The 25,334-nt window shown below is 38.7% G+C and overlaps 1 protein-coding gene across 3 annotated transcripts in view; it reads right to left on the reverse strand.

Moving 5' to 3' along the window:
* TRIM67 (tripartite motif containing 67) overlaps positions 1-25,334 on the reverse strand; it is a 124,038-nt gene that overhangs the window by 13,722 nt on the left and 84,982 nt on the right. Inside the window, exons 5-9 of one of the 3 annotated variants that reach the window (XM_089669721.1) lie at positions 22,602-22,755; positions 18,752-18,897; positions 3,188-3,326; positions 1,346-1,649; positions 40-202 (exon numbers count right to left, since the gene is read on the reverse strand). In XM_089669721.1, coding sequence (XP_089525847.1) covers positions 40-202; positions 1,346-1,649; positions 3,188-3,326; positions 18,752-18,897; positions 22,602-22,755 — 906 coding nt within the window. Of the gene's footprint in view, positions 1-39; positions 203-1,345; positions 1,650-3,187; positions 3,327-18,751; positions 18,910-22,595; positions 22,756-25,334 lie in introns of all 3 variants that reach the window. The other 2 variants (XM_089669720.1, XM_089669719.1) reach the window with 2 other exon arrangements.

Consider the following 25,334-nt stretch of genomic DNA (forward strand, 5'->3'; position numbering starts at 1 on the left):
GAGATAGATTGTTACATGGAAGGTTTTGTCATGACTTACTTGTACATTTCGGTTGAGACTTATTGCTGGCATAAACACACCATCAATGTTCTCAAAGGCTATGGGTCCTTGTTGCTTGCCATTAATATGAAATATTAGTATGTGTTTGTTAAGATCAAGGAGTATGCCAACCGTGGTTCCCTTGCTTACACCTCCTTCTGTTCTGTAAATGGAAACATATGTTAGTAGTTTATGCACAGCCTATGCTGTATATCTACACAGAAAGAATTTAGGTAACTGGTGGAGCAGAGTGCTATTTTACTGCAAAAATTCTTAGCATTATATAAAGGCTTTTGTCAATAACTTTTGGTTCACATTCAATCTACTTTTCCCCATACAAGTTTATGGGAATGCAAAGTTTGAAACAGGGAGGGAAACTGCAGGTGAAAATACCTGTCAATGAATTTTGAATGATCTCAAAAGCATCTCAAAGTAAGCACCACTTGCCCATCAACACAAACCCATAGCCCAAGAACACACGCCCTTATATGATTTTCAAACAGAAGGTAAAAACTATATCTTTAAAATGGTATTTACAATTGTATGGCACTATATTAAAAAAGTGATTTGCACAGAGGTCTTCAATGCCAGCATAAAAAGCTCTTTTATTCAATATACAAATTAGCAGTACAAATGTAAAAGTGCCATATTGAAAAGACTCTTACTCAATTTGGAGCATTGCATGAACTGACACAGCTGAAATATAAACTTCTGAAGAAGCAATAACCAAAGAGTGTTGATCACCAAAAATGACATTGTTTTCCCATTCTGGAGATTTTTCCTTATTTCCAGTCCCAGAGATACAAATGAAAGCCAGAAGAAATCTGTGGGAAAGCCAGCCTTTGAACGATATCACTGGAATAGATGACCCGATGGGAGATTTCTCATCTAATTCTTTCCTAACTGTAAAATTTTAGACTTCTTCTCATTTCCTTTCCTGGTAACAGTGGTCACCAGGACATTCAGTAGGAATGAATCTCCCCATTGGGGACAAACAGCATAAATAATGTATATATACACAAAGAAAAATATTGATGTGCAAAGTGCATAGCTTTACTTTTGACTGCTTATTCACTGCTATACATTACTGTATTCTACATATTGTTCTTTGCCATAATACATTAGCTTGAATATATGAAAATAAAGTCTGCATTTCTACATACATCTTCTGATTTTTGAATATGTGAATTTAAGTATAGAAATGAAGACTAGGTATGTAGATCGCATAAGAACTAGTGCCCTCCCAGGTTCCACTGGCTGAGAGTACAAGTGAATGAAAAAGCTCTTATCAGTTATTATGACTTACCGATTAGTATGAGAGTTGCAGTGCATAAACCAGCTTCGATTATTATCTACATACATAGCCCAGGCCTTGTCATCTTTTCCAAGCATCATATCTTTTACCACATTAATTCTGGCAACACCAAATGCTGGATCAGGATGGTTGTCATATCTGTCAACTTGTACCTCCCAATAATGGACTCCTTTGGAAAATGCAGCTGTACCCAAAACAACCCTGTCATCATAACTGCTACAAGAGGCTGTCATGTTGTCATTGGACAGTACAATATCCCGATGTGCAGTATTCGAGTCAAATGTGAAAAATGCCACTAGAAAAAAATCAAAGTTTTCTATTAGCAAGGACAGAGTTACTTCATAAATAATTCTCATTACTTAAAGTAAACTTGTGTTCTATCCTCACTAGGCCAAATAACAGGTTTGCTTTGTAGGAGGCACCATAGGCAGCCTGTACAGTACTTCACTTCATAGTGTGTTCACTGGCCTGCTCTGATGTCAGAGCAGCTAAATATACTTGTGCTTTGACTTTATGAAAGTTAGAACCTGCTTAGGGCTTAATTGTCTGCTTCTTTTCCCATGTGACAGCATTCTGACCTAGTGATTGGCTGTTCAGGTACTCAACGCTGCATTCTGGGTGGGCAGGGGAAATGTCATACAGTATATTACCTCATTATATTTGTAAGGTTTTGGTGATAGGGGCACAAGGCGCAGACTGCCTATGTTGCCTCTTGCAAAACAATGATTATTAAAACGGTCTAGTTTTGAAAAATAACAAGTTCACTTTAAGGTGTCCATTTATCAATATAATTTTCAACAGAGTTACATCTATATATGATTGCTATGTTTAAAGGGAATTGCAAGAAAGAAAAAACTCTTTTTTTACATTTATAATTTGCAAAAACAATTGCAATACAAACATTTAGGTAACAAAGTATAGAGGGACGTTATCTCTAAGATGTCAAAAGAGGGAATCATTTATTGTAGCCAAGATAATGTCAGAGGGTAGAAATCAGCTAAAACCTATTTTTTAGGGAGGCCAACTTAAAATAATATAATTATATTACCCAATGGAATTTTATCATTGGCACAGTCACATAGATCTTCCTCCATTTAATTGATGATACTGATCCATAAAGATAGTGGTGTGGTAGTGGTTGTTAAGCGGCATAGCAATTAATTTTTTCTCTGGGAGGCTATGAGTTCCGATAAAAGGTACTTATACACTGTGTGTGTGTATATATACACAGGACATATCCATGATATGTATATACACTATACAGTATGTATATATTTTTCTTTTTTTTCCTGTCATTTAACAATTAAAAACAAGGTTTTACAGTACATATGCAAACATGGCTTATAATTGACATCTGGTTAGACACTGAGTAACAGAAGGTGGTCATGACACTCAATCCATATGGCCTATATTTTATCATATTTCTCAGGAAAGCCATGCTCTTTTATGTCGGCTTTTACACAGGGAGTGCATTAGCAATCTTTTTTTTTTTCCCAGTACTTTTAGATGGACTACTAAATTATTTCAGATGAGGAATTTGTTTCTCTTGGCATAGTAAAACGAAGGGGCATATTTATACAGCAATGGATAAGACATGCACCAAATATTCACTGCAATTGAATCACTGTAATTTAAAACACATGCACCAGGAAAATTAATATGCAGTGAATGATTGGTGAATGTCACTTTGAGTGTTTTATAAATATGTTCCTTATAGTTTAAGAGGGTGGATGGGTCAATATTGATGTCCAACAGAATCAAAGCTCAGGGTCATAGCTAATGTGGTTAAAAAAAAACACATCTTTAATAGAATACATTCTTGGATTTACCTACCATCAGATGTCTGCAAAACTACTGTCTTACTATAAGGACCAAGCCCTGTTGAGTTAAAGGCCTTGACTCTTGCATTGTAAGTGCTGTTAAAGTGAAGGCCATCAATTGTGCACAAAGTTTCTTTTCCCACGTAAACTTCCTATTTATCAAACAAAAACATTTTTTTTTAATATTTTCACATATAAACATGATTTTACTGCATTTTCTGGACCTAACTTGTACATAGCATATAATAGTATTAGTACAATTTGCTTATGTAGTGTTTTCAACATGTATATTGTAAACCAACCAACAAGTAAGTGAATGGTGCTAACTACACTAGCATCGACTAGAACAGAATACAAAATGTTCTGAAATTCATCCAAGTTTATTGGGAACTGGAAATGAAAGGAAGGATACAAATACAGTTGTATTACCTGAAACCAAATGGAGAAATATCATCTTGAAATCCTTGAATGATTTTTCTTAATTGTTTACTTTAAAATGAACCAGGATGAAATCTCTGAATGATCTGTTTCAATAAGGCTGTTACTTATTCTTCTATTTTTACATTTGTTCCACACCATAAAAGTAATATAGCATATATATCAGCATAGATTGCCCTCATCTAACTTAGTACTGTTTATTTGAACTGGTTACCTGTGGTTTACACAATGAGCTAATGGTTTATGATACCTCTTACAGTTAGGGCCATTGTTGTTCACATCTGATCTGCTTCTCTCCCTCTACTAGTCTATAGAAACTCAAACTTAGCTTGAAGCAGGTCAAATTCAGATCAAAAAAGAAGTCAACTGCAGGTTAAAAGCATTTGTCATTAACGATCTTTGAAGCGTCTCAAGATGATCTGAAAAGCAGGCTGAGTTTTCCCATTGCCACAAACTCATGGTCAATTGACACAGGCTCCTACACTCTTTGTTTTCATTGCCTGATCTAAAGGAGTTCTTTTTATACATTATGAATCTGTTACTTACATTTGTATGCATGAAAACCTTTACAAATGGTATTGCTAAATGTACATAGGTTTAAAACCTTCAATAAATGTAAAATAGCGTTTTATCATTATAAAAAATGTAAGGCCCTCTTTCCTCCCTGGTCAGCTCCTATACTTCCTAGCTAAGCCTTTCCCAATGCTCTATTATCAGCTGTTGCACCGCTCTTCCTTGTTATGATCAGCTTATGTCTGCCTTCTTTATACACCTGTGGGGTCAACAACTAGTTTCCATTCTGCCTCCTCTATTCTCCTCTTCTCTTTCAAGTTCAATCCCCACATTTGCCTCCTCTTTCTGCCCTCTTGGCCATGTATCAGCTGCTGCTCAGCCTCCTCTCCCAGTGATTTGTGATCAGCTCCTTTATTGGTCTCCAAAATACTCCAGCTTCATGTCTTTACAACCTGTCTCACCAATTAAAGTGGTTGTAAAGGTTCAAGGTTTTTTACATTCATACATTCTATGCATGAAGGTAACAAACCTTCTGTGCACAGCATACCCCCCCAGCCCCTCCTACTAATCACATACACCCCCTCTCAATCCAGAGATGTGCACTGGAGTCTCAACTATCCTGGACTTCCTCTTCTCATTGGCTGAGACAGAAGCGGGAGCCACTTAGCTCACAGCCAGTGAGCTAATGAGAAAAGAGAGGGGACGGGGCCAAGCCGTGGCTTCATGTGTGAATGGACACACAGAGCAGCGGGTGCTCCCATAGCTGCTTGCTGTGGGGGCACCCAATAGGCGGGAGGGGCCAGGAGAGTCTGCAGGGGACCTAAGAAGAGGATCTGGGCTGCTCTGTGCAAAACCACTGCACACAGAAGTTAAGTATAGACATGTTTGTTACTTTTTCTTAAAAAAAAAAACCTTTGGAATCATTTTAATGGTTGTAGTGAAAGGGCAAATAATACATGTAACTAAAATATGTTCTGGCCAATCATTAATGCCCAATAATGTGCCACAAATCACTAAGAGACACACAGGCAAATTAAGGTTCTTCACAAGATTAGAATATTGCTTGTTTCGTCTCCAAATGTGGGGATACTTCAGCTCCTGCAACTGTATACTCTTTTAATGACCAGAGAAATCTTTACATTTCAGTTATGGGTCTCTTACATACAGTTTAGTATGGGGAAAACAAGGTTTTTATGGTACTATGGTCTTGGAAATATTATTGTATTTTAGGTGCAATCTCTAGGCAAAAAAGATATACCAAAACAAAAGAGGGGATGGCTTTCCTTTAGTCACCAGTGGGTGCCCAATCTCTGGAGGGTTTTATTCTTTTCTTTCTATTTACAAACTTGTGCATTTGCAGCTTTACTGGCCCTAAGACTCAGACTTTGGTGCTTGTGCTTAGCAGCGGCCCAATCGGAGAGCCTCCGTTGGGCTGGGGAAGTTGCTTTTTTTGCCTTTATTTTTTATATGGCCATCCTTGTGTTACACCACTATACTTTCAAATACCCTTTGCTATCTATTCTTCACCAATGGACAGGCATACACCTTAGTCACTGCATTATTATTTTCTGTGTCAGGGTACTAAGAAGAACAGTAAAAAAAATGATGTTTTTTTAAAAAGCAAATATATCAAATCAATATAAATTCCAACATCTATAAAAAATTATCGTAAACTGTAAATGAGATGCTCCCTACCTTTCAAGAATCCAAAGAGATTCTCTGTTATTAGATTATTGTCTGCCATCTATATTTTTTCTCTTAATATATCCTGCAACAATCTAAATACGGCAGAGGTAAGGCTTACTGATCTATAGTTTCCCCTATTCCAGCCTTCTAGAGTTAACCCAGTTGAAAGAGTCTGAGAACACTAGATACGTATAGTGGGCAATCAATAACGAACGCTAATTCCTTTAGATAGATGCTATCTGGGTCAGACGCTTTATCTAACATAATCTTGTTTGCGTGTAACTGCACCTCTTCCTGCATTAGGTAAGTAATGCTAAACAGGGAGAATTTGCTTCTTCTGCCCACAGTTTTATTTGATACTATTAATTCCTTTGTTAGGACAGATAGAAGACTTGTATCCACAAGCTTTTGTCTTTTACAGTTATGTTTCCTAATTTATATTTCAGAGGGGCTATAGTAACCAGATTTTTTTATTCAAGTTTATATACTTGCAGAATCTTTTGAGGTTCAATTTAATAGCCAATCATTAACATTTTTTAGGTTCAGTCTTCGCTAACTTAGTTTGGTTTTGCAACTATTATTACACCCAGTTTACTTCCTTAAACCTTAATGCAGTTGTGTATTTATTTAAAAAAAAAAAAAATTTTATATACGACTAGCATATTATCATCCTGTCAGCATTTGAAATTATATCAGTGCTGCTCCCTGCATCAGTATATTATGAATGCAGGGCACTCCCTTGGGTTCCATGAAGCCCTGCACTCACAGTATCTTTTCGGTCTGATTGACTGAGGACATCCTGTGACAGAGAGTAGGTATTGTTTGGGCAGCTCTGAATTTAGGGCTCATGTACACGGGGCGTTTGGAGAAGGTGAAAAATGTTAGTTTAGCCACGTTTGCATACCGCATTTATGCACGTTTGCGTTTAGAAGTGTTTTTAAAAGATAACCTCAGGAGACCTTCCCAAATGCCCAGAATGCACTGAAAACCAGTAAAAAATTAACTATTTCAGACATTTTGAGAGAAATTGAGAGGGCAGAAACAGACAGCAGTATATGTTGAGATTACCTGTCTTTTCTGGTTGTATTCACTATAGATCCCATCATGAGCATAGTGCAGCACGTTCTACCATTTTTTCCTTTACGCGAAACCTGGAACTGACTGCAATGGTATACTAGGTCCATTTGAGTACCTGGAAAATGCTTTGCATGCATTTCTGATGGTGAAAAAGGATCTGGACATGGAACAGTTAAAAAACGTTTCTAAACGCAAATGCTTATAAACACCGTTAACCGCATTTACAAGCGTTTGGCGTTTGAAACGCCAGTAAAATCTACTCCTGAACGCAAGTTTGGTGCGTTCAAAAACATGACTGTAAACTCAGCTGCCTGTAAATGACTATGTGTACACATAGGAAAACATTAGGGAGAGTTCAGGGGCTGCTAAAAAAAAAAAATATATACACAAAAAAGCTTCTGAACGTGAGTTTATCAGCTGTAGTGTACATGAGCCCTTAAGCTGAGTACAGCATCTAGAGCTACCGTATTTGCCGGCGTATAAGACGACTGGGCGTATAAGACGACCCCCCTACTTTTCCTGCTAAAATGTAGTGTTTGGGCTATACTCGCCGTATAAGACTACCCCTCTTCCAATGCACACCAGTGGGAGGAATAGTGCCCCATCATTGATGTCAGTGGGAGGAATAGTGCCCCATCATTGGTATCAGTGGGAGGAATAGTGCCCCATCATTGGTATCAGTGGGAGGAATAGTGCCCCATCATTGATGTCAGTGGGAGGAATAGTGCCCCATCATTGGTATCAGTGGGAGGAATAGTGCCCCATCATTGGTATCAGTGGGGGGAATAGGTGCCCCATCATTGGTATCAGTGGCAGGAATGGTGCCCCATCATTGGCATCAGTGGGAGGAATAGTGCCCCATCATTGGTATCAGTGGGGGGAATAGGTGCCCCATCATTGGTATCAGTGGCAGGAATAGTACCCCATCATTGGTGTCAGTGGGAGGAATGGTGTCCCATCATTGGTGTCAGTGAGGGGTGGAATAGTGCCCCATCATTGGTGTCAGTGGGGGGAGGAATAGTGCCCCATCGTTGGTGTCAGTGGGGGGGGGAATAGTGCCCCATCGTTGGTGTCAGTGGGGGGGAGGAATAGTGCCCCATCGTTGGTGTCAGTGGGAGGAATAGTGCCCCATCGTTGGTATCAGTGGGAGGAATAGTGCCCCATCATTGGTATCAGTGACACCAATGATGGGGCACTATTCCTCCCACTGAGACTTGCTGACCCTGTTCTCGTATGGTGCTGCTGCAGCCAGCATATGTGGTTGCAGCAGCACCTCTACACAGAGCACTTACCTGCTGCTCCGGCACTCAATTTTCGCGGGGCCGCTCGGCTCCGCCCCCTCGCCGGTGATTGGCCGCCTGTGTGCCTTTCCTGAGCTACAGTTCTGGCGGCCAATCACCGGTGAGGAGGCGGAGCCGCGCAGCTGCACGAACATCCAGTGGCCGAACTGAAGGAGACGCCGCGCTTCCTGGACCGGATCGTCGTGGGACTGGATCCAGGTAAGAGACGTCAGCCCCTGCAAACCCCTGTACTTAATGCCGCAGCCCCCCTAACATGTGTACCGGCGTATAAGACGACCCCCGACTTTTGAGAAGATTTTCAAGGGTCAAAAAGTCGTCTTATACGCCGGCAAATACTTTTTTTTTTAATCCTTTAGGGGGACTTAAGAAAATATTGTTTTCTGGACATGGGATTTAGCTCTAACAGAGAAAGAAGTCTCACCCCCCCCCCCCCCCCCAGCTGTTTTGTCTGACAGAAGTGTAAGAATCACAAAAAGTGACTGGACAGAATTACAAATTCTTTGTCAGATAAGACAGTTTACATATGTGTATTAATTGTGCATTTCTTCAAGGTCTTAAAATATATAAAACTCTGAGTTATACCAGTTTTATTTTATTCTTAGAAATATTGTACCTATGGGGAATATGCCCGACAATATCAAGGGTAAAGATCTTAACACTGTATAAAATCTAACCAGGGTGACTAGCAGTTTATACAGACTTTCTTCACCTGGCTTCCAACTACAGGTTCACTCTAGTCTGTATTTCTTCACTTTTATTTCAATACATTCCTTCTAGGTCTTAAAATATGTAAAACTCTGAGTTCTACCAGTTTTATTTTATTCTTATAAATATTGTACCTATGGGAAATATGTCCTACAATATCAAGGGTAAAGATCTTACAATCTAACCAGGGTGACTGGAAGGCAGGTGAAGAAAGTCTGTATAAACTGCCAAACTACAGGTTCACTCTAGTCTGTATTTCTTCACTTTTATTTTAATAAATAATACTACAAAGACAACATACAGAGATATAATTTGAATTCATAAAGTATCAAGCTAAAATTTTCCTTTGGCTTTCCTTAAAACTTCAGCTTAACTTTCTGGGGCAGCCACTAAAGAATTATTTTTATTTGTTAAACTATATTTCACATTACTAATTCCTTAATTGTCTGAAAGCTTTGTGATACTAAAGTCCTATTCCAAATAGTTTGAAATATCTCCAAATCCAGTGTAACAATATAAATCTCTGACACATGTCACTATCTGGATTAGTAATTATTCTTTGGCTGGTACTTCAGAGAGACTCACAGTGATGGTATTACTCTAATCCGAAATGGATTTTACAGTAGTTGTTCTCTTCTCCTGAAGTATATACAGAACTTTCATTAAAAGATAAACCAAGAAAGTTCATTGAGTAACAGTGTGTATGCTATTTCTTACTCAGGAATTAGAGCAGGTATAGCAACCCTGAGAACAATGTACACAACGCACTTACAGTTGCAAGAAAAAGTATGTGAACCCCTTGGGATTACGTGGAGTTTTGCATGAATTGGGCATAAAATGTGCTCTGAACGTCATCTAAGTCACAACAAAAGAAGAGCACAGTCTGCTGAACATAATACTACACAAACATTAGATGTTGCCATGGTTTAATTGCACATAACATGTAAACATTCACAGTGCAGGGAGGAAAAAGTATATGAACCTTTGGACTTAATAACTGGTTGACCCTCCTTTGGCAGCAATAACCTCAACCAAACGTTTCCTGTAGTTGCAGATCAGACCTGCACAACGATCTGGAGTCATTTTGGACCACTCCTCTTCACAAAACTGTTTCAGTGTAGCAATATTCTTGGGATGTCTGGTGTGAATCGCTCTCTTAAGGTCATGCCACAGCATTTCAATCGGGTTGAGGTCAGGACTCTGACTGGGCCACTCCAGAAGGCGTATTCTGTGCTGTTGCAGCCATTGTTTTGTTGAATTACTTGTATGCTTTGTGTCATTGTCCTGTTGCATCACCCATCCTCTGCGGAGCTTCAGTTGGCGGACAGATGGTCGTACGTTTTCCTGCAAAATGTCTTGATAAACTCTGGAATTCATTTTCCCATCAATGACAACAATCCGTTCAGGCCCTGAGGCAGCAAAGCAGCCCCAAACCATGATGCTCCCTCCGCCATGTTTCACAGTGGGGATGAGGTTTTGATGTTGGTGTGCTGTGCCTTTTTTTCTCCACACATAGTGTTGTGTGTTCTTCCCAAACAACTCAATCTTGGTTTCATCTGTCCACAGTATATTTTGCCAGTAGTGCTGTGGAACATCCAGGTGCTCTTTTGCAAACTTCAAATGTGCTGCAATATTCTTTTTGGACAGCAATGGCTTCCTCCGTGGTGTCCTCCCATGTACTCCATTCTTGTTTAATGTTTTCCTTATTGTAGATGTGTCAACAAAAATGTTAGCATGTGCCAGAGATTTCTGTAGGTCTTCAGCTGACACTCTGGGATTCTTCTTTACCTCATGCAGCATTCTGCGCTGTGCTCTTGCAGTCATTTTTACAGGACGACCACGCCTAGGGAGAGTAGCAACAGTGCTAAACTTTCTCCATTTGTAGACAGTCTGTCTTACCGTGGACACATGAACATCAAGGCTTTTGGAGATACTTTTGTAACCCTTTCCAGCTTCATGCAAGTCAACAATTCTTGATCGTAGGTCTTCTGAGAGCTCTTTTCTGCGAGGCATGGTTCACATCAGACAGTGCTTCTTGAAACCAGTAAACCCAAAACAGGTGTGTGTTTTTTAAGGGCAGGACAGCTGTCAGCAACACGTCCAATATCATCACACTGATTGGAGTCAAGGTTGGCTCACTCCTGGCTCCAATGAGCTCTGGGAGAAGTCATTAAGCTAGGGCCTCACATACTTTTTCCTCCCTGCACTGTGAATGTTTACATGTTATGTGCAATTAAACCATGGCAACATCTAATGTTTGTGTAGTATTATGTTCAGCAGACTGTGTTCTTCTATTGTTGTGACTTAGATGACGTTCAGAGCACATTTTATGCCCAATTCATGCAAAACTCCACGTAATCCCAAGGGGTTCACATACTTTTTCTTGCAACTGTATCTTCATATATTACCTTATAAACACACTTTCATTTATATATATATACACACACACTTATTCAATTATACACACATGATACTATTACATGATAAATATTATCATGTATGTTTCATGATAACATACATAATACACACATGATAATATTTTTAGGCTACATGCACACAGCAGTAAGAATTTTACTGATCATATAGGCAAGGTTTTTCTGGCACAAAAGTTCTTGTGTAACTGATCAGTAAATGCTTGCCTTTATATTTTCTTTTGAATACGTAAAATTGCAGTTCTATATTCTGCTTTTTTTCAATACCAGAATTCACTATTTGCATCTATTTGTATATGCATACATGCATTTAGGAACATTTACACACTCATAAGCGTGTAAAATTAATTCCTCATTTTTTATAAATTTTAGCTATGGATGTGAAACTTCATGCATGTTTATACACCTGTGTGTATGGCCCTTTTGAAATTAATACACTTTGAATTCAGATTAATAAAAAGAAATGGTTTGAAATGCACAAGGCCTTATATTTGTTTTGTGGTTGTACATTTTGTGTTGAATTTTTTGCTGTAATACTATTGGTACTTTGAAGATCATTTCTTATGTATTTATATATGATAACAGACCTGTGTATACACATCTCTGCTGTGAATGCACTTCCCTTATGGGTTGATTGTATAACACTACTGACAGTTTAGAGATAATGATCCCGATCATATCAGAACAGTGTTCTAATTAGAGCTTTGGTTGGTGATTTTCTATTAAAGGGTATTCTCCTGTCTGATGATGTCTTTTTGAAATGGGGGTTTTCCCATTTAAAATCTGCTTATGTTTTAGCATTTATTTTAATTTTAAGACTCAACCAGCAATTAAACAATAGGAAGTCCTGAAGCACAAAACATATTTGGTAAAGAATGAGGCATTATTGTAGACAGACTGCATATGTGCATTCACAGGTATATGTGATTGACAAAATATGGAAAACCAACATCAATAAAGTTCAGTTGTGTTGTATCTCAGTCTATTGTGTCCTCTGGCTTTAGGTGGGTTTATAGGTTTAAATTGTGATTGATTAGTGAGGTATTTGAGGAATGATGAAGGAAGTATAGTTGAGGTCTTGGAGGAAGTATAAGATTGTGTAGGACAGGTGGTATAGAAAAGGAACAATGGGAAGAAGGGTCAACACAAGTGGGAAGAAAAAGTAGGGTGAGGAAGAAATGAGATGAAAAAAAGAGTGTGGTGGGGAGGGAGATGCCAAGGGGTACCAAGGGTGCCATCATAAGGTCTACACTCTTCTAATCATCAGAACAAGATGTAGGGAAGGGGTTATTAGGCCTGTGTTCAGGTCTGCCTGGGTAGGGGATCATCTGAGCCTCTGGAAGGGCCAGAGTGTATGATTCACTGTCCAGTTATATTGTCCTGTATCCTACAATCATCATACAATGCATAAGATGCGGTAGTTGACAAGGCTGGGTGTCTACATGGTTTTCCTAATGTCTTGCAAAGAGTCTGCAGATCTAATGGGGAAACAACTCCCACTGGGGAGAATTCATAAAGGGAGCCAGAGACAAGTACATGAATCTTTCAGTGCACACACTGAGGTCATAGTGTCCACTGGGCCTTCCTTCCTTCCTTGCTAGGCACAGCGCCTATCACACTTATAGGTGTATGTCGAGATTTGTACTAGTAATGGGTGGAGTTTCATGGAGAACTCAAAGGCTAGTTCCCCATTGGGTTTACTTTACTTTTGATAGACAGAACACAGGAGTGGGTAGATCCATAGCCATTATTCAGTCCACTGTACAATGTCAACCAAAAGTAAAGTTTCCAATTTCTCCATCAGGCTCCCCCCACCCAGTGACAAGTAATTTCCCAAATTACATTACCATGGCATTGGAATATTTGGGTAGTGATTTCACTTGTATCCCTGTCTTCCTTGTTTACGTTTAGCTTTTGGCCAGGGAATCTCCCAGCCAACAGCTGAATAGGACCGGGCATAGAGCAATGTGTGGGATGTGAACACATACATGACAGCTGTTTAGAAAAGATGTGCCCCATTTTTGAGATCTGCCATACCTCTGTGTGCCTGCCCATCTTCCTAATCTGAGAAATGGTGGTATTTCTTAATGAATTTGGGCAGCACAGTGGCTAAATGGTTAGCACTTCCACCTGGCAGTACTAGGGTCGTTGGTTCGAATCCCAGCCATGGCACCACCTGCCTGGAGTTTGCATGTTCTCCCTGTGCCTGTGTGGGTTTCCTCCGGGTACTCCGGTTTCCTCCCACACTCCAAAGACATGCTGGTAGGTTAATTGGCTCCTGTCTAAATTGCCCTAATATATGTATGTATGAATGTAGGTTAGGGACCTTAGATTGTACGCCCCTTGAGGGTTAGGGGCTGATGTGAATGTACAATATATATGTGTAAAGCGCTGCATAATTGGTGGCGCTATATAAGTACCTGAAATAAATAAATAAAGAATCTGTCACTGGCATAGCAACAGGTTCTTAAACTGACAGACATATGAACTACCTGAATTTGCTACATGTGTCAGTAATATTATGGTCATTGGCGCAAATGCTTTCTGAAATAGGCCCAGGTAAAGGAAAGCTACTGCCAGAAAATTGTTGTTAAACCTTTATTGAACTCCCCTGATTGTCACTGGCTCTAACTTGCCCCCCCCCCCCACCCACCCTTCCATTTCTAAAAAGAAGCAAACCATGCTAGATTAAAGCTGATCATTGTTTCCTCAACAGAGATCTCCAATTTTATATTAATAATAGAAAGGAAATGCAGGTATTGAAGGTGCCAACTACAATATATAATGGTATTTTCATTAACCACAGGTTCATTTTGTATCTAGATTTAGAGAAACCCAGTCAGAAAGTACCATTTGTAAAATTCTGAATATCTGCTCTCCAGCAGGTAAGTGTATCATTATTTATTAATTGCTATAGCAGAGCAGAACTATCATCTAAGTGACAAGCTGTAATGCCCCATAGGGGATGACCAGTCTTCTGTATATAACAATATACAAGGGTGTTCAAGTCAAATCAGGACTTTTCATTTTACAGGCATAAAAAAGGGATGCTGGTTTGTTGGTACTACACGCAGTAGTAAGTGGCAAGTGTGTTGGGTCCCAGCCCACAGCAGTCATACCTGTGAACATTCAGAGCGTGGAATGCCTGACTCTGGATAATTGACGTATAACCTGTCGTGAAATTGCACAAGAGTCTAATCTTTCTGTGGGAACGATGAACACAATGATGACGCAGTGAAGCAAGCTGTCCTAGGACTTTATACCATATTTATAATTTTATATATAAAAAATGTAATATTTATATAATTTATAATATAAATAATTTATATGTAATTTATATTTAAAATATTAAATATAATAATATTATATTTTGCACATAATATACCACACTATGATGGTGGAGGCGTACTGACAAATCTTTCTATGCTGAAGCTTTCCAGGCATTAGTTGCTGGGATGTGAATAAATATAGAAGGGGAGTATGTTGAAAAATAAATGCAGTGTCCACTGCTTGAAAATTGTTCTTTTATTATATAAACGCAAATGTCCTGGTTTGACTTGAACTCTCCTTGTATATATAACCCCTTCTCCACACTTCAGATAGTTAAAAAATTCAAAGTAAAATAAAATGTGAACAAATCTCCCCAAAAATCACTGCTGCTACTTTAAACTTCTCTTTAAACATATATTATAAAGTAATTGAACAATATAGTACTCAAATCACTAGCAGCGCTGTGAAAACATACAGACAGGTCCATAAAATATTGGGACATCGACATAATTCTAACATTTTTGGCTTTATACACCACCACAATGGATTTGAAATGAAACGAACAAGATGTGTTTTAACTGCAGACTGTCAGCTTTAATTTGAGGGTATTTACATCCAAATCAGGTGAACGGTGTAGGAACTACAACAGTTTGCATATGTGCCTCCCACTTGTTGAGGGACCAAAAGTAATGGGACAATTGGCTTCTCAGCTGTTTCATGGGCAGGTGTGTGTTATTCCCTCATTATACAAATTACAATGAGCAGATAAAAGGTGCAGAGTTCATTTGGAATCTGTTGCTGTCAACTCTCAAGATGAGATCCAAAGAGCTGTCACTATCAGTGAAGCAAGCCATCATTAGGCTGAAAAAACAAAACAAACCCATCAGAGAGATAGTAAAAACATTAGGCGTGGCCAAAACAACTGTTTGGAACATTCTTAAAAAGAAGGAACACACCGGTGAGCTCAGCACCACCAAAAGACCCGGAAGACCACAGAAAACAACTGTGGTGGATGAGCGAAAAATTCTTTCCCTGGTGAAGAAAACACCCTTCACAACAGTTAACCAGATCAAGAACACTCTCCAGGAGGTAGGTGTATGTGTGTCAAAGGCAACAATCAAGAGAAGACTTCACCAGAGTGAATAGAGAAGGTTCACCACAAGATGTAAACCATTGGTGAGCCTCAAAAACAGGAAGGCCAGATTAGAGTTTGCCAAACGACATCTAAAAAAGCCTTCACAGTTCTGGAACAACATCCTATGGACAGATGAGACCAAGATCAACTTGTACCAGAGTGATGGGAAGAGAAGAGTATGGAGAAGGAAAGGAACTGCTCATGATCCTAAGCATACCACCTCATCAGTGAAGCATGGTGGTGGTAGTGTCATGGCATGGGCATGTATGGCTGCCAATGGAACTGGTTCTCTTGTATTTATTGATGATGTGACTGCTGACAAAAGCAGCAGGATGAATTCTGAAGTGTTTTGGGAATATTATCTGCTCATATTCAGCCAAATGCTTCACAACTCATTGGACGCCGCTTCACAGTGCAGATGGACAATGACCCAAAGCATACTGCAAAAGCAACCAAAGAGTTTTTTAAGGGAAAGAAGTGGAATGTTATGCAATGGCCAAGTCAATCACCTGACCTGAATCCGATTGAGCATGCATTTCACTTGCTGAAGACAAAACTGAAGGGAAAATGCCCCAAGAACAAGCAGGAACTGAAGACAGTTGCAGTAGAGGCCTGGCAGAGCATCACCAGGGATGAAAGCCAGCGTCTGGTGATGTCTATGCGTTCCAGACTTCAGGCTGTAATTGACTGCAAATGATTTGCAACCAAGTATTAAAAAGTGAAAGTTTGATTTATGATTATTATTCTGTTCCATTACTTTTGGTCCCTTAACAAGTGGGAGGCACATATGCAAACTGTTGTAATTCCTACACCGTTCACCTGATTTGGATGTAAATACCCTCAAATTAAAGCTGACAGTCTGCAGTTAAAGCAAATCTTATTTGTTTTATTTCAAATCCATTGTGGTGATGTATAGAGCCAAAAATATTAGAATTGTGTCGATGTCCCAATATTTATGGACCTGACTGTATACACAAAAAAAATTTACTGCATAATATATATTATGAAAAAAAAATATATAAAATAAAGTCCACCGTGCTCAAAGTGAAAAAATAATTTTTAAACAAAGCATTAGAGTCCAGTGCATTAAGTCCCAAGAAACTTTGAAGTAATTTTCTAAGCACAAAGTCCATTCCTGTGTCTTCATTTCATTTTGAACATACATCACCAATGTTGCCTTCAGTGACAACCACCAATCACCCCAATGTAGTGTAACTCACCAGATCATTTTGCCTCTCATATTTCAGACAGGCAAAAGCACTTTAGAACAACATCCAGACCTCCTCAACAAACACCTCTGCTTCTGAACTTCACTCTCAGTGGGATAATATGACGTGTAAAGAAAAAAAACACTTCCAATAGTGTAATAAAATAAAAAAACTCTACATTTTATTCCATATAAAATGAGGCTCACCAGACAAATTCTTGAAAATCAGCATAACACATATGACATAATTCACATGATCGCTGTACGTACATTGAATCAGTAAACCCACTCCCTGTTTACACACATCCTCAACCCAACATGTTTCATCGTTACCAACTTCTTCCAAGAAATCTTGGAAGATCTTGGAAGAAGTTGGTAAAGACAAAACATGTCGGGTCGTGGATGGGCATAAAGTGGGAGTGATTACAATATAAATATATAAATATGAGAGGCAATACGATCTGGTGAGTTACACTGGATTGGGATGATTGATGGTAGCCACTGAAGGCACCATTGGTGATATACAGTATGTTTAAAGTGGAAAGGCGACACAGGAGTGTAATTATAAAATTACTTCAAAGTTTCTTGGGACTGAATGCACTGGACTCTTATGCTTTGCTTAAAAATATTTTTTTCACTTTGAGCACAGTGGACTTTATTTGATATATTTTTTTTCATATTCATATTTCTTTTAATTTATGCATATGTTTTTCACAGCGCTACTAATGCTTTGATCACTATATTGTTCGATTACTTTATGATAAGTCTTCTGTGGCTCAGGGCTGATAACTAACAGGCTGCTCTGCTGGAGAAGAGTAAAAGCCTGTATCAATGGGCTTTTATTCACTTCAACCAGGTATGTATTCCTATATAGGTCTATGGGAAGACAAAACCTGCTTGCAGCAGGTCAAAATGAAGTTACAGCACAGTGGAAAAGTGGTTAGCACTTCCACATGCCAGCACTAGGGTCATCAGCTTGAATTCCAACCATAACACTACCTGCCTGAAGTCTGCATGTTCTACCTGTACCTGCGTGGGTTTCCTCCGGGTCCTCCAAAAGACATGCTGTTAAGTTAATTGGCTCCTGTCTAAATTGGCCCTTGTTTGTGAATGTATGAATGTGAGTTAGGGGCAGGGAGTGATGTGAATGTAATATATATATATATATATATATATATGTAAAGCGCTGCATAAATGGTCGGCACTATATAAGTACCTGTAATATGTAACAAAAAAGTCAAATGTATTTGCCTATGAATTCTGAGTGCAGAAGTTTCTAAAAGTAGAACCTTAGTCAGAAAATCATGTCCTGCTAGATCACTTCAGACTGGCCCCTTTTGCAGTTATAGCTATGAAAAATATTAAAGATAAGTGCCTATGCTGTTCAAAATCCAGTAATAGACTGTCTCATCCTGTTTGGCACATGCTCATTTGCTCTCAAATTTTTGTCACAAAAAATCTACTGACCGCCTAAAGATTTACTGCTGCTCACGGCGCTCTAGGCTTTAGTAAAATGGCAGCCACCAGCCAGAAGAAACAGGAACAATGCTGTAGGCACTTTACAGCACACACTAATTTTAGTAGCATAATTATTCATGTGGAATGTATATTCATCACTAAATACCATTATGTTTTATCAAGTTGTTAGGGGTAAAGTTCTGCTTTAAACCAATGCCATGGACACAAGCACAGGCCACACAACAAAACTGTTATGTTTCTTATCATTACTTAGCTCAGCCAGAAGAAACAGCTTTCTACACTGACATTATATAACTTAATGAATGAAATGAATTAATAAAATGTCCTTGCTTACCCTAAATAGACCTCCATCTCCATCATCCAGTTCGAGAATATATCCTTCTACAGGGTTGTGGGCAAAGGGTGGCATTCTCCATGCTAGAGTGACACTGTTATTTCTAGTGCAGCATTTCTCCAGTTGCAGTAATGGTACTGGGGGCACTGTAATGGGAACTAAGTACAGATTAGTTGTAATTCTGCCCTTGTGTCCCCAGCTGTTTTATACAGATGAATTCTTGTGCTAAGATATATCAACACACTACCAAAGGATTGATCATGAAGTCTAGAGACTGAGACAGTGGACACAATTTTTTAACTTAGGACAGCAAAGGTACAACCTCTCCAAATGTAAAGAATTCACAATGATTTTAATTATGCATAGACAATGAGACAACAAATTATACACCATGTGAATAAATGTATATTTGATAGGAAGCTATCCAGCCTTTGACCACTTTATTTTATCAATGCGTTCCTAACATTTCTCATAAATACTTAACAGCATTCAATATAGAGATGCAAAGTCACTATTGGAAGTAGGCTAACATAATATTTTTTTTGACACACAGCTGAACTAAAATTAATAAAACTCAACATATACTGTAACGTAAAGTGTTACTAAACCCAGGACCCTGCATTCACTACAGTATATCTGGTTGCCCACAGTACACAGAACATGGAATTGCAATTAATTTAGTACATATAAACTGCGAAATACCTTTTTGTATCAGCAGTTAGAGTAGTCTTGTAACTTCTATTAGTGTCTAGCCAAGCACTGGTTAAAGCGTGTAGGAGGAGTTTTCATTTTCCTCTAGGACAGGGCTTGAAAAAGCAGCTCGCCCGCTCGCCAAATGTGAGGAGAATTCCTCTGTGGCGAGCAGCGAGCACAGATGAAGCATGGAGCGACTTCACCTGCGCTTCAAGCCTCATTGTGAAGCCGACTTCCGGTTTACAACTTCCGGTTTCTGGCTTCTGCAGCACCGCTGAGGGGACAGATGCAGGAGAGGTCCGCTCTTCTTCCGCTGAGAGAAGACACCCTCTCCACCACCGCGGGGGACTCGGAGGGACTAGGAGTAAGTACTGTACACAACATGTCATATCACTATAATGGAGTACAGGGGAGTTGGGATATACATTACTGTATACATGTCATATCACTATAATGGAGTACAGGGGAGCTGGGATATACATTACTGTATACATGTCATATCACTATAATGGAGTACAGGGGAGCTGGGATATACATTACTGTATACATGTCATATCACTATAATGGAGTACAGGGAAGTAGTGCATAGGATTCCTATACAACAGACACATTGGAAACTTTTTCTTGATCAGCTGCTGCAGCAACTGATCAGTGTATTCTGACAGCAGGGGGTGCTGCTGTGCCAGCAGGAGGGGAATTTTTCCATCCACCTCGTTTGTGTGGATGGAAGAATCTGAATCCCTCTGGCTGAAGAAAATAAAACTAACATTTTATGGCCTGTATCCTTAAGAAAAATAGTGAAATGAAGACATTTTGATTTCAAATGATAACAAGGCAGTTCTGAATGTGCCAATTTTTATAAAAACCAAGAAAATTAGTTCAGCTATATTTCTAGAACACTGACTAAATTTATTTAACCCTGGCTCTTTAACCTCTTGCCGTCCGCCTGCTGTTTATAAACGGCAGGGCGGTGGCAGTCCAGGGGCGGGCTGCCGTTCCTAAACGGCACCCGCCTTTTCTAGCTGTGCGCGCTCCCTGGGAGCACGCACCACCGCGATCCGGTGCCCGCTGTGTCCTCCGGACACAGTGAAACACCGATCGTCGGACGGGACCTCTGTACGAGGTCCCGATCATGTGATCACTGATTGGCGAATCAGTGATCACATGCAAAGTAGTAAGCAAGATGTCACTTGTGACATCATTGCTTACTACGTGTGAAATCTGTGAATGATCACAGAGGTCACATGGCACAAGGCTATTCACAACAGCCTTGTACCATGTGACAAGCTGTGACCAATCACAGCTCACTCAGTATTTCTCAATGACTGCAAGAATGCAGACAGAGAGAAAGAGAAATGATTGCTTTTACACCCTATATGGGTGTAAAAGCAATCAGTGTAAAAAAAAAAAAAAAAAAAATCTTCATTACCCCCCACAAGTAGTACAGTGTCACCATGGTGACACTGTACTGCTAGGGTGACAGTATGTAAAAAAAAATAAAATACAAAATAATAATATAAAAATAATAAAATAAAAATGTAAAAAAAATGTTTCAAAATTATAATTTTTGGTTATAAACTAATTTGTATTTTTTTTTTTACTAAAAAAAATAACGGAATAAATTTTGGCCAAGATTTATGATGAAATATTATTTATTTGCAAACTTTTATTAAAAAAAACACTTTTTTTCAAAATTTTTGGACTTTTTCATTTACATAGTAAAAAAAATAAAAATCCCAGCGGTGAATAAATACCACCAAAATAAAGCTTTATCTGTCTCAAAAAAATGGTAAAAAATTCATATGGGTACAGTGTTGCATGACCGCGCAATTGTCATTCAAAGTGTGATAGCGCTGAAAGCTGAAAATTGCCCTGGACAGGAAGGGGGTAAAAGTGTCCGGACAGGAAGTGGTTAAGGGGTTTCAGATATAAGGAGGCGGGCGGGGTTTCTGATCATATGACCACCTTGATTGGCTGTCACAGCAGTCACATGATCGGAAAGCTCCCTTCAAAAGTAGAGATCAGGAGCTTTCCATTTGCCACCGATAACTGTGCCGGGAGCATGCAGGGTGTGCACTCTCAGTTCTGTTTACATTCTGGTATGCATCTATGCGGCCACTCAGCATTAAGGCCCACATGCTGAGAGGCCACATATATGCGTGCGACTGGCGTGAAGGAGTTAGGATGTAACACAAAATATCGGAGTAACTACTGTAATGGCATTCCACTTAGGGAAAATCAGTGGGTTGCTTTTAAGTTAATCAAGGCTATTAAATTGGTGAAAAAGTTACTGCTGGCTCCAACAGAAAGATGTCAGAACACACAGTGCATTACAATTTGTTGTGTTTGGGCATGTGTAGCTGCAGACTGGTCAGGGTGCCCATGCTGACCACAGTCAAAATCACATACAATGGGCACATGAGCATCACAACTGGACCATGGAGTAATAGAAGAAGGTGGCCTAGTTTGATTAATTCAAGAATGGTTTGAGAAATACAACAAGTTTGAGGCGTTGACTTAGCCTTCAAACAAGCATCTGTGGGATGTGTTGGAAACCCTACCTTGCAACTTTAATTGTGAGGTTTGAAGGATCTCCTACTGATGGCTTGGTGCCAGGTCTAGTGGAGTCCATGCCTCTACAGGTTGTGGTGGGCGGACATAATGTTATGGCGGATCGTTTTGTGTGAATATATATATATATATTCCCCCTTGGTATAAATATTTATTATACTATATATCATTTACTCAACTAAAATTGAAGATAAACAATACTATTTTAATATTTAGTCCTAAACTTCAATTGAACACAACCATATCTGCTTTCCAGGTGCATAAAGAAAAGATTTTACTTATGAGAGAAAGAAATCTTCTTTGCAGTCTTCTGAAGACTGACTGTTATTTGAAGTTGGTAAGTTAGCAGAGAAAATGGTTCACACTGTATTTATATATAGCAAAATGTCACTAAAGTTCTCAGAATCTACGTCTGACATGTCAGTCATTAGATATTTTCTATCCACCCTAGCATCTCTTCAGTCATGCACCTGTGTTCATTAAATGATAACAATCAGTCTCTTGCCATGGGTTTTTTTACATTTTCACCTTTCTCATAGACAGCACTCAAACATAAAGCGAATAAGAACTGTGAGCTCACCCTTACATTTCATCTGAATGAAATCCAGCTGGTGAATGGCCTGCAACAAAGGCTCGCTGTCCAATGTAAGGTCAAATTCAGGAGACACTTTGGGTTCCAGGGCTCCTTTTACCCACTGTTCTTGAGAGCCTTGTACTCGTTTTATCAAAGCATCTGAAATCTTCAGAAGAAAAGAAAAGCCAACATAGAAAGAAATCATAAGCCACATAATCCTGTAACTAGAAAGGTCTACCTGATTTTACATGTGCATTTGAGATAATATGATAGAGCTAGTAACTTACCTAATCAGTCATATCAGTAATTCAACAAATTCAAATACAGTGATTTGAAGAGAACCATTCATTTAAAAAAAACATCTGGAGGCATACATATCTGTAGCAGCTTCAGCTATCCAGCTTTTAGGGCCAAATCCTGGGCCAGTCTGACGGGCAAAGCTATGACATTTTCATGCAGTTTTGAAGTTTGCCTTTTAACCCCCACAATGTTACTGGCCCATGTTGAGGTGTTTTCAGCGTCAGACTAAAGCTCTTGCCCTCTAGAGGATTTACCCCACCCCCCCTTCCTGACCAGGCCATTTCTGGCGCTGCGTTACATTAACTGACAATTGCACGGTCATGCAATACCGCACCCAAATAAAATTTATGTCCTTTTTTCCCCACAAATAGAGCTTTCTTTTGGTGGTATTTGGTTGCCTGTGCATTTTAATTTTTTGTGCTATAAACAAAAAAAGGCCGACAATTTTAAGAAAAAAAAAACAATAATTTTGACTTTTTGCTATTAAACATGTCCAGTAAAAAAAATTAAAAAAATCTAATTTCGTCATAAATTTAGGTCGAAATGTATTCTGCTACATGTCTTTGCTAAAAAAAAATCCCAATACATGTAAATTAATTGGTTTACATGAAAGTTATAGCGTTTACAAATGGCGGTATAGATGCTGGATTTTTTTTTCTCTAGTAATGGCGGCGATCAGCGACTTATAGCAGGACTGTGGCGCTATATTTCAAATTTCAGTGTTTTTGGTTTGATTATATTATGGAATTAAATGTATTATTATATTATTTTTTATGATTATTTAATATATTATAATTTATGATTTCGTGTTTCAAATTTTAACATACCCGGGATGTTTACTAGACTCTTGTTCAGACAGATTTCAGTGAGCTTTCCTAAAAATTACAGGCCTACAATAAAAAAATACATATTTCCATGCAAAAAAATGTACCGCTTTGAGCACAGAAATACTGACATAATCAGACCGCTAGGGAGGCTACTATGTTAACCAAGCCCACCCAAATCTGCTAATGCACCTAATACTACCTTTATTAAACTTATTAAATTATAATTTATGATTTCGTGTTTCAAATTTTAACATACCCGGGATGTTTACTAGACTCTTGTTCAGACAGATTTCAGTGAGCTTTCCTAAAAATTACAGGCCTACAATAAAAAAATACATATTTCCATGCAAAACAAATGTACCGCTTTGAGCACAGAAATACTGACATAATCAGACCGCTAGGGAGGCTAGTATGTTAACCAAGCCCACCCAAATCTGCTAATACATCTAATACTACCTTCTCCCCAGATTGAAAATGCTGCTGTCCAAAGGAGTGTCTGTTGCTGCTCCATCCCGAGTGGAGACAGACAAGAAATGTATTACTGGCTGGATCACCAGTGGAAAATAAAACAAAAAAGCTTAAATAAAAGAAGACTAGTGCAGTCACCCTATTTAAGGGATGGTAAGCTGCAATGTAGTACATTTTTGTCTGGGGGCTTAATACTGCTTTAAATACCAAAATAGGTTGGTGAAATCAGCTAACTGAGGCAAGGGAAGCAAGAAAACCTGACTTGCGTCAAGCAGACACACAACACTTACGGTATCTGTTTCTTAACACTGTGTATACTGTATATATTGAGTATATTGTATATATTGAGTGCATTTGTGCTACCAGCAGTAAAATATTTTTGTATAGTCTCATACGTGTCTAATCGGAATTTATTCTTATTTATATCTCTGCAGACAATGGAAAACAATCTTTGCATTTTTGGGGAACTTTAAGCCAAAACACCACTTGCAATAATTGGCATTTACTGATTCAAGATTGAGTTGTTTTCAGAGTTATTCTAAATATATCTATTTCACTTTCTCCAGGGTGATTATGCCAGCAATTCATTACTAAATATAAATCAACAGAAAATAATCTGCTGTTTAATTATTTTCCTGCCCTGAAGCAGTCTTTTATTTTTTGGATAAACTGTGTTCTGTGTATTGTAATGGCAATCTGTGAGATGATTACATAAAGCTGCAAAAATCTAGTTCACTGATCTTTTAAGAAAAATAATTCTGACAGAGTGTATATTGACATAATTGGGTTTACCTGGTGTATATTGCATTTTTTTGTTTTTTTTTTGCCACAGGTAAACTAACGGACAATCAAAATTTACTGATGTCTGCATAGCAGCATTGCAGACAGGTGAAAAATTAAATAGTCCTGAACTATTCCTCTGCAGTCTGTTCCAAAATATATTTCAAAATAAACAATTACCTCTAGAAAACTGGAAATGACAGCTATTCAGCAAGAACTGTTCTCAGCTACTTTTGTTTTTTAAATAAGGCCATACAGTCTGAACTCCCAAAACTGTCTTTTAATGAGGCTACAATCAAGACAGGCAATCATGTGGTGATGGTGTAGAGACTTAAATAGACTGTGCACATTGCAATACAAGTTGCACTTT

Source organism: Staurois parvus, unplaced genomic scaffold (genome assembly GCF_062004578.1).
Source record: "Staurois parvus isolate SC_StPar_1 unplaced genomic scaffold, SC_StPar_1.0 ptg000081l, whole genome shotgun sequence".
Taxonomy (NCBI): domain Eukaryota; kingdom Metazoa; phylum Chordata; class Amphibia; order Anura; family Ranidae; genus Staurois; species Staurois parvus.